Source organism: Petaurus breviceps, unplaced genomic scaffold (assembly GCF_028583685.1).
Source record: "Petaurus breviceps papuanus isolate PSGF00001 unplaced genomic scaffold, PetGlider_PUasm1.0 90919, whole genome shotgun sequence".
NCBI lineage: Eukaryota > Metazoa > Chordata > Mammalia > Diprotodontia > Petauridae > Petaurus > Petaurus breviceps.
The window spans coordinates 33,197,848-33,208,122 of record NW_027187378.1 but is presented as its reverse complement, the minus strand read 5'-3'; the positions used below and the strand labels follow the sequence as shown (position 1 = coordinate 33,208,122).

The 10,275-nt window shown below is 38.4% G+C and overlaps 1 protein-coding gene across 1 annotated transcript in view; it reads right to left on the bottom strand.

The window, feature by feature from the left end:
* The window catches only part of SLC18A1 (solute carrier family 18 member A1), a 26,495-nt gene extending 16,727 nt beyond the window's left edge, over nt 1-9,768 (bottom strand). Inside the window, exons 1-6 of the mRNA XM_069075382.1 lie at nt 9,757-9,768; nt 8,031-8,145; nt 6,656-7,019; nt 5,543-5,601; nt 196-279; nt 1-14 (exon numbers count right to left, since the gene is read on the bottom strand). The exon at nt 1-14 is cut by the window's left edge and continues 97 nt beyond it. Coding sequence (XP_068931483.1) covers nt 1-14; nt 196-279; nt 5,543-5,601; nt 6,656-7,019; nt 8,031-8,145; nt 9,757-9,768 — 648 coding nt within the window. The remainder of the gene's footprint in view (nt 15-195; nt 280-5,542; nt 5,602-6,655; nt 7,020-8,030; nt 8,146-9,756) is intronic.
* Nucleotides 9,769-10,275: the final 507 nt, after the last annotated feature.

Genomic DNA, 10,275 nt, shown 5'->3' with positions numbered 1-10,275 from the left:
CTCCAGATTCAGAGCTCTTTCTTCTGGTGGAGATGCAGAGGTCTCTGGCTTCCATCCTACTGCTAATTATATAGGGATCTGAACTCCATGGTTGGGAAAGGGAACTGAAGGGAAAGGGAGGAGGGGACTGCAAGCATAAAGGGAAGCAGAGAGGAAGGGAAGGTTGAGGAAGAATGAGGAAAGTGTTGGATTTACCTGCAACTGATGAAAAAGAAGATCCAATGCCTTGAAGGGTTCTGGCCAAGAAAAGAAGTATGTAGGTGCCTGAAAAAGCAAACACTGGGTAGAGAGAAGAGACCACCAAGGATGGGCAAATGAGTAAGTGGATCCAATCCCTTGAGCCATCATAAGAACAATTGCTACATCACATGGCCTTCATGCACAGCCGTGCTTTATAATGTAAGATCTTTTAACAAGGTCAGACCAAAGGGTGTTTGTTTCTTTTATGTGGGCAGCTCTGTGCCAAATTGTGAGTTCAGGAATTTAAGAAGCTTCCAACCTAATGTAGGGGAGATCTATTCATGTGAAAAAACTCAAAAGTGCTACAATGGTTAGTTTATGTGACACATAAAATAAAAGACCATGACAATGACCTTTCTGGCTTATACTCAATTCTTTCTAGTGAAGAGGAGCTAATGAAAAGAACACTGAATATTAAAGCAGAAGATCTGAGTTAAAATTCCAGCTCTATGACTTAATAATGATGTAACTTTTGAGCCTTGATTTCCTCATCTATAAAATGGGGACAATAATTCTTACTCCTTTTACCCCCACAATGTTTTTATGAAGATAAAATTAACTCAAAAGCCCTTGGTAACCAAAATTACTATAGAAGTAAGAATCACATGAAAGAATGATCCAAATCACTAATAATAAGAGAAATGAAAACCAAAACAAGCCTGTGATTTTACCTCACAAAATGGCAAAGATAACAAAAGAAGGGAATAGACAATGTTAGAGGTCTCATAGAGATATAGGTGAACTGAGGTACACCTATGAACTAGTAAAACTATTCTAGGGGTGGGTAGGTGGCACAGTGAATAGAGCATTGGCCCTGGAGTCAGGAGGACTTGAATTCAAATCCGGCCTCAGACAAAAACTAGCCGTGTGACTTTGGGCAAGTCACTTAACCCAAATTGCCCTCCAAAAAGCAAAAAAACAAAACAAAACAACTATTCTAGAAAGAAATTTGAAATTATACAAATAAAATGAATGAGATGCCCATTGACAAAAAGAAAGTGCACATATATACCCAAATATTTATAGTAATATTTTTTATGACCAGAATCAAAGTTGATGGTTATCAATTGGAGAATGGCTAAACAAATTGTAGTACATGATTCTAGAAGACTAATAATGAAGTGTACTACTCACCTTCTGATAGATTGGTGAAATAGTTAAGAGTATAGAATGAGTCTTTTTTTTTTTTTAGACATGAGGAATTTCTTTTGCTTGACTATAGGTGTTTTAATGGGTTTTGTATTATTGAATTCCCAAGAACATTTTGGGATTGGTATTTGTAGTATGGGCATTTGTTGTCTATTAAATTACAAAAGATAACAGACTGCTGGTGTGTAATTCTAGCCACCTGATGATGTTTTTCTAGATATCCCATAGATGCAAAATTTTCATGATGTGCAGTGACATGTTGCACAGTGCCATCACTTCATTGTACAATCGTCATCAACCAACAGGTCTGGGGCCCTTATAAATATCATTTTTGAAATTTCTGATGGCAATGACATAATCTTAAATCACTATAATAAACCCTTCCATTTCCATAAATGAATCTTGCACGACACAGCCATTTGACTTATGCCTCTTTGTCAACAACTTGTTGCTTGAGTTTATGTGAATGTAATCCATAGAACAGCTTATGCTTTTGATCTGGGATCATAGCTATTTCATAGGCATCTGGAGATAAACCACTTTCAGTTACATTCGAATGTGAGCTCCTTTAGATTAAAGACCAAGCTTTTGCCTTTACCAACCTAGGACTCGTCATTGAGTCCTCCATCTCACCTTGCACGTCCAGTCTGTTGCCAAGTCCTGTCAATTCTACCTACACAACATTTCTCTTATACTTCCACTTCTCTCCCCTGGCACTGCTACAACCCTGGTTAAGGTCCCCATCACCTCACATTTGGACTATTACAATCTATTCCATCCTCTATTCAGCTATCAAAGTGATCTTCTGAAATAGTATCTATGATCCCATCTCATACACGCACACACACACACACACACACATGATACATTCTAGTTCCCTATTACTTCCAATATAAAATATAAAAGTCTTTATCATATGATGAACTGTGAATAACTTAGCTATTCTCAGCAATACAATTATCCAAGACAATCTCAAAGGACTCATGATGAAACAAGCTATCAACCTCCAGAGAAAGAACTGATACTGTCTGAATAAATACTGAAGCATGCTATTTTTCTCTTTCTTTCTCCCTTCCTTCCTGCCTTCCTTCCTTCTTTCCTTCTTTCCTTCCTTCCTTCCCTTCTTTTTTCTTTTTCATTTGAGTCTTATACAAAATGACTAATATAAAAATATTTTATATGATTGCACATGTATAACCTATATCAGATTGCTTACTGTCTCAGGAAGGCAGGAGGGGAAGGAGGGATAGAATTTGGAACTCAAGATTTTTCTTAATGTTAAAATTATTTTAACATATAATTGGGGGAAATATTATATGTGTATATACACATATACATACACATATATCTGCATTGTGTGAATATATATGTATACACACACATATAAAATGAAAGCCTCTATTTCGCTTTCAAAACCCTTCATAAACAGGCCCCTTCCTACCTTTCCAGGCTTCTTATACTTTATTTTACTGCATTTGCTCTATTATTTGGTGACACTGGGCTCCTTTCTGTTTCTCTTAAAAGACTCTCCATCTCCTAACCCTGAACATTTTCATTAGTTGTTCCCTAAAGTCTGGATTTCTCTCCCTCCTTTTTTCTAGCTCCTGGCTTTCCTGGCTTCCCCAGCTTCCTTCACATCTCAGCTAAAATCCCATCTCCTTCAAGAAATCCCCTTTAATGCTAGTTTAATGCTAGTATTTTCCTTCTAACATCACCTCTGGTTTCTCTGGTATTTTGTTTGTACACAGTTTTGTTTTGTTTTGTTTTGTTTTTTCAAACATGTTGTCTCTCTCCCATGAGATTCTGAGTTACTTGAGAGTGGGGACTGTTCTTTGTCTTTTTTTGCCTTTTTAAAAAATATTTCCAGTATTTAGCAGTGCTTGGCACATAGTAGGTACTTAATAAATATTTGTTAATTTGATTTGACATTTTTTGTATCCCCAGTTCTTAACACAATGCCTGCCCCATACAAAGTGCTTAAATACTTATTGACTAATGATTGACATTTGACAAATACCTAATTTTAATCTTTATCATTGCTTTGTGAAGTTAGGTCTATTTGTTCCAAAAGTATTTCTGTACATTTTTAACATCTTTGTTCATCTTGCTTAATATATTCATTATTATTGTTGTTGTTATATAGAAATGATTTATAACCTAGGGGTTAGCTTTAGTCTCTTTATTCACTCATTTCTTCATTGCATTCTGAATGTCCTTTCCCCCTTCTCTGCCCACATTTCAAATCTTACCCATTCTTCAAGGATTAGATGAAATTTCATCTTCTCTGTGAAATTTCCCCCTAACTCTTCCATTTCACTGTTACCTGTCAGGTTCTCTCAACTGCAATGGCACTTAACCTCTGGCAGGGTTGTCAACTCTGCTGCCTACTGGCAAATCAGGCTTCTTGCCATCTCCAAGGTGCATTATTTGTTCCTTTTCTCAGACTAATATTTAATTGCATTGGCAAATCCAAGAGAACTAGAATTTAAGAGATCAGTAACATATACTGAGTGATATACTCTTTCCCCTCGTAGTAACTAGCATAGTTCTGAGGGCACAGTAGATATTCAATTAAATCAATAAACATTTATTAAGCATGTAGTGTGTATGAAAGGAGAAACCTCATGGAGCAGACAGGAGAGCCAGGAGACAGAGTCAACCTTGGAGTCAGGAAAACCTGGGTTCGAGTTCAGCTTCTGACACTGACTAGCTGTTTGAAGAGTTAAATTACTTAGCCTGTCATGCCCCAGGTAACTATCTAAGACTATAAATCTACAGGTGACATCAATCTGTATCAGTGAAAATTTTTATATGAGGAGTTTCCCATGCCAATGAAATCACAGGTTCCTACTATTTAAGAAAAAAAAAGGAAGAGGAGGAGGAGGAGGTATTGTTCTAAGTTCTGGGGATACAGAGAGGTAAAAATGGTAAAGTGCTCTGCACATAGTAGGTGATCAATAAATGTTTGTGAAAGATGATTTTTTTGAGAGAAGGTGAAAATGGAAAATGGGGGATGAAATAACATAGAAAGCTGAGGTACGGAGAAGAAAAAGAAGAAAACAGATTGGGTAAGGAAGCTAATATTAACTCACATTTGTATAGTGCTTTTAGGTAAAGGGATTTAGATGAATTAGTTCCTTTAATCCTTAGTCCAACCCTGTGCAGTAGGTTTTATTATTAACTCCACTATATATATGAGGAAACAGACTTCAGAAGGCTAAGAGACTTGCCCAGCACTGCTCAACTCATTAAGTGTTTGAGAGAGGATTCAAACCCTTTTGGACTCCAAGTCTAGCACTCAATCCAATGCACTTGATTCACTTTTCAAGCTTACCAACAATGCCCTTAGTTGCCCCTTGGTGGTACCTTTATTAGTCTGGCTATTCACAAATTAATCACCCAGTCTTTGACTCTTACCATTTCTTTTCATTTATTTCATTTACTATCTTCCTTGAATCTCCCTTTTATTAGGAATACATACCATATTTATTTCTTAGAGGTTATCTTTGTCTTTCATTTTTTATTGTACTTCAGCTGCCTATAACCTTTATCGACTTTATTTTGACTGTTGGTAGTCTCTCTGGAAATTTACCATTAGCTATAATTTCATCCTCTGTTCATCAACCTTCACTTTGAACATAAACCGGTAACTTGCCCTTTCCAAAGATGTAATATTCTTACATTAACCCTTTCCAAGGTATTAAATAAACAGCTGTGAGCTCACACAGACAACTGACACATAGGTTCCACATTTTAATGGTGATTATGATTTCCTAAGTCAAAGGTAATGGAGTTCTTGTTGCCCCTCCCCACTTCCCACTCCCACTTCCTATCCCCCAATGTCCCTCCTTTATTTCAGGATTGGGCAACTCCTACCAAAGTCCCAGGATGCTACATTGCTAGAATGGGTTTGCAGATGTGACAAATCTTTGCTACTCTCTTCCTGCCAGGACCCAGCCCTCCAATCTCTCTCCCCGCCACACACACACACACACACACACACACACACACACACACAGTTCAGATATGTGTGTTCAAGGACCCTGAATTAAAAGTCCTGATTCTCCTCTGAGAGAATCTGAGCCTGCCTCATTACCTGTTGTTCACAAGACAGAATTGAAAAATGGGAAAAGAAGAGAAGCCCAGGACTTACTGACTGTAGAGAGAAACATGATGACAAAGCCAGCAAACATGGGGATGTGATAGCCAATCCTAAGAGGGAAGCAAAAACAACAACTCTAAGAGATTCATGTGTTTCATATTAGACTGGGTTCAGATATTTTGTAGGTATGTCCATGCATGCACACATATACATTTAAAATGGAAAAGAGTAGGTATGATGATAATGAGGGATATCTATATCTACTATCTATCAATATCTATATTACATATGCCACCTTGTCATGCTGACCCTTTGGGGGTAGAGGGATGACAAAGTCTGAGGATATTCTATGCACTTTTTCATACTCATGCACTTATATCCCAGGCAAGGTTAGCATATCCATTTGCAAATGTCCATAAGCGACCATCCAGTACACGAATCTAGATTCAGGCTCAAATTTTTGCTATATACCTATATAATTACATATTCTTCCCTCACTAGCATCACAGTTACTTATCTATCTATCTCTACATATATAGATGTGTGTATATATACACATGTAAGTATATACTTTTGTATAGCTCTATATGTATATGTATATATACACATATGTGTATATGTGTGTTTGTGTGCATGTATCTATGAAAGTTCAGAATAATCTTATTCGTGTTTGCCAACACTCCAGGTCATGACAGTGGAATCCCTACTATTCCCAACCCCTTGTTGTTTAAAGGTTATACTCTAGAGCAGGGGTGGGGAGCCACATATGGCCCTTTGACTAATCAGGGCTGCACTTCAGGACCTAAAGGGTCACATGTGGCCTCGAGGCTGCAGGTTCCCCACTTCTTCTCTAGAGCATTGGCATGATGTGGACACATCCTATGTCTTCTCCCTTCTTGGTTCATACCTGATTAGGGGATTAGAAGGCATCAAGTCACTGGATACTGCAAATAGATCTGGGACTCAGACTTATGACTTGAATGTTTCATTTCTTGATCATCAATATTCAAAGTTTTCTTTTTCCCCCCAGGGACCAGAAATGCTGAAATTCCACAATTTTCTGTCTAGTTTAAAAGTAATGTCACTTGATAGAAGTAGGTGGTATCCATGCCCTGCCTGAGCTCCCAAACACCTTGGGATGTTGGGGTCCCCATTAAAATATACCTGTTTGTGAGAAGCCCCACCAAGGGGTTGATCAGAAGCTGCATTATAGCCTTTGAGGCAAAGAGAAGTCCAACCCGTAAGTTCTCCTCCTCCAGAAATTCAGTACCTTGCAGACAATTGTTCCTAGGTACCAAGCTGGGTCCAATGACTTGTTGAGGTAGAGTGCCAAAGGTACCATTCGTCCATTCCTTTTCTGAGTGTTTGCTTTCTTCAACCACCATTTTAGTATTATTGAAGTAGGAGAAGATAGAAGAAAAATTTGCATTGTGGAGAATCCCTGGGGCACTGTTGCCAAAGGGCAAAGTCTTGGACACACTGGCAGCTTTGAATTCAGTTGCATAAAGGAAGGTAGGTACGATGGGCACTAGAATACAATTAAAGAGAGATGGTAGGTGAAAGGGTAGGTGATAGATGACAGGGCAGGTTGTGATTCTGCCACTCTCTGGTCCAGATTCAAAGCCAGAAAAGCAGGCCACTTGTGCATGTAAAAAAGGTCTACATGATGAGATTTGAAAGGGTTCCTGCAACTACAGCTTGCATACCTAAAACCATTCTGACTGCCACTGTGCCTAAAAACATCCACCTTAAAGTTGTTCCTTCAGACTTAAATAAGATGTTTTAATAAAATATCTAGGAGGCCACTGTTCAAAAGTACATTACCCAGAAGTGACAACATATTGGCCTATTTTACTGCATGGGAACAGAATAAGTCACACCAGATTTTTTGACTGTAATCTGCAGTGGGGAAGCAAAGCACAGTGGGAATGGAAAGCTAGACAAATGATTTAATGAGATGGCAACTGGGAAGATTCAGAGAATAGGACAGGTCATCTCTGTCGGGGTACCATATTGGGAAGTAATAGACAGCTGGGTTGCAGGTGGGAAGAGAGTATAAACCTACAGGGCACCTTGTGAGAATAATGAAGGAATGATAACAAAAGGGTGAGTATGGAATTGGTGAATTCCACAATTCAGCCTAGTGCCAGGCTTTTCTTTAATCCCTTCTCCTGTAATCTAAAGTTCCCCTTATGCCCTTGATGCTGACTCCCTCCTTTTGGGATGCACCAGTCTCGGGACAGCTAGGTGGTACAGTGAATAGAGCACCAGCCCTGGACTCAGGAGGACCTGAATTCAAATCTGCCCTCAGACACTTAACACTTGCTATCTGTGTGACCTTGGGCAAGGCACTTAACCCCAATTGCCCTGCCTTCCCTTTCCCCTCCGCCTCCAGGCCAAAAAAAGCAAAAAAAAAAAAAAAAAAGGCACTAGCCTTCATCCTTCCCTCCTAAACCACAGCACCCTCTGGGCCAGTATTCCTGCAGAGTTGAGACTGCAGGACAACTTTACCCTGCCCACAGATGACCCCAGAACATACCCACCACAGTCAGTAACATGTTGTCCAGCAGGAGTGCCACAAATACCACCACCAGCACCAGCTTTCGGGATTCTCTTCCCTCCTTCAGCCATTGGCAGGAAGTACAGAAGATAGCCTGGATCATGGTAGAAAGTCCAATGTGCTGTTGTCTTTACCCCCTCATCCCTACCTCCAGAATAATTAATTTTTTCAGAGCTACAGGTTTCCCATTTTGTTTGTGGGAATGGGAAAAAACCTACTACTGCCAAAATTTTCTGTTAGATATCTATCCAAAGTATAATGTACTCTAGGTTCATTAGTTTAACTTTATTTTTATTATTTAGCTTTTAAATTTCTAACTAAACTGATTTCTGACTTTCTATATTCTAGTTCCTCCATAATTACCATTTACTTGAATCTCAGAGCACCCTCCTGGTAAGCAATTGATGCAGCCTAATCCTACATACTGAGGAATCTGAGATATCAAGATCAGTCAGTAATGGCTTAGATCATAAAATTCATCATAGAATGTGAATATTGGAGAGAATCTCAGCAGTCATCTTGTCTGCCCTTCTCCCATCCCATTCCACAAGTGAGAAAGCTAAGACTTAATAGAAGGGAAATGATGTGCCCAAGGACACACAGCTACTTAGGAGCAGAGTTAAAACAAAAATCCAGGGTTTCTTCCTCTTGGCCCTATTACCTTTTCATTTCTTGATGCTTCTCTCCTTGGTAGCAAGAAAGCTGCAAGCAGAGACCAAGAATCTCAGCTCCTTGTTTTTACCATAAGACCCTACTCAGATACATTCATGGTCAGTTTTTTTAAAAAATCTAAGTAGATTTCACATAATTATCCTGTACTGGCTCATAATCACATATTAAATCTTTGTGGATTGAATAGTTTCTGGTGCAAATTTCGTTTTCTTTGTGAGTCTTTTTATTTTAATGATTGAGATAGGATCAAATATATAATTTTAAAATGAAAAAGATCAATGTTAGGGTTTGTCAGGGACTAATACTAACTATTTGTTTGGGCAGGGATCCAAATGAATAAGGCAGTCCCAAACTTGCATTAGATTTCCCCTAAGATCCAACAATAATTTATTTTCCTCAAGCACAAATATGGTCTGTTCTAAGAAGTGAAAGGAAAGTGGAATATTCCTGAATCTATAGAATACCTACTGGATCAATTGATTTACAAACTGACTGATACAGGATCATAGACTCAGACCTAGAAGGGATCTAAAAAGACATCTAGTCCAATCCACTCATTTGAAACATCCTAATCTCAGAGAAGTCAAGTGACTTGTCCATGGTCATACATCAAATAAAACTCAGAGGCAGGATCTGAACAAAAGCCTTCCTGATTTCAAGTCTAACAGTCTATATCCACTATGCAACAATGATGGCATTAACGTCTGTGCCAGAATCAGAATCCTTTCCATGATAAAAATAAAGTTTAATAAAATTTTCAGTCCTCTATGAATTCAGTTATGATTTTCATAAATATGCTGAGATCAAGCTTCAAAAAAGTTGCTCAAGAGATACAGTAACATAAAACAGAGAGACACAAGAAAAGAGAGAAAGAAAAGAGAAGTGAGAGAAGAAATACCTGAATAAAGGGAACAAGGGTGAATTAGGTAACAAGCAAAAGGGTAACATAGATTTTAAGTCAAATCCTTCTTGTATTTTGGATGGGAAATCACAAATAAGGATCGTATTATATAGAAAAGAATAAAACTCTTACCTTAAAGCACATTGTGACCTGAAGTACTAGCTGTTAATAGCAGAAAATGTGTTCTGTGAAACTGGCAATATGGATGGATGTATTATTGCCTTTTATCTGACAGTGAGTGTCCCTCTCCCACAAAGAATTAATTGGTACTTCCAACAGGTTCCCTTTAGACTCTCAGCATCCTACGTCAGAGGCAGGAAGGCAGGATCAGAGAAAAGGAAAAAAAAAAGGAGTAATTATCCTAAGCAAAGATACACTGACTCTCGGCTGGCTTTCATCAATGCTTATCTGTCATCAGACTCTTAACCAATGTCCAAGTCTCTCTCCATACAGGTTTTTAGAATAGATGAGATGTTTTAGATGTTCAACTGCCCTCATAGGCAATCACTGAACCACCAGTGAAAATGAATTTACACAGTTTTGCATAAGAATAAAAAAGTCTTCAAATAATTGCCCACCCACAATTAGCTTGAGCTGTAAACTCAAAAAGCTTGAGCAGGATATGGTTTACAAAATCCCAAAGCTGGAAGA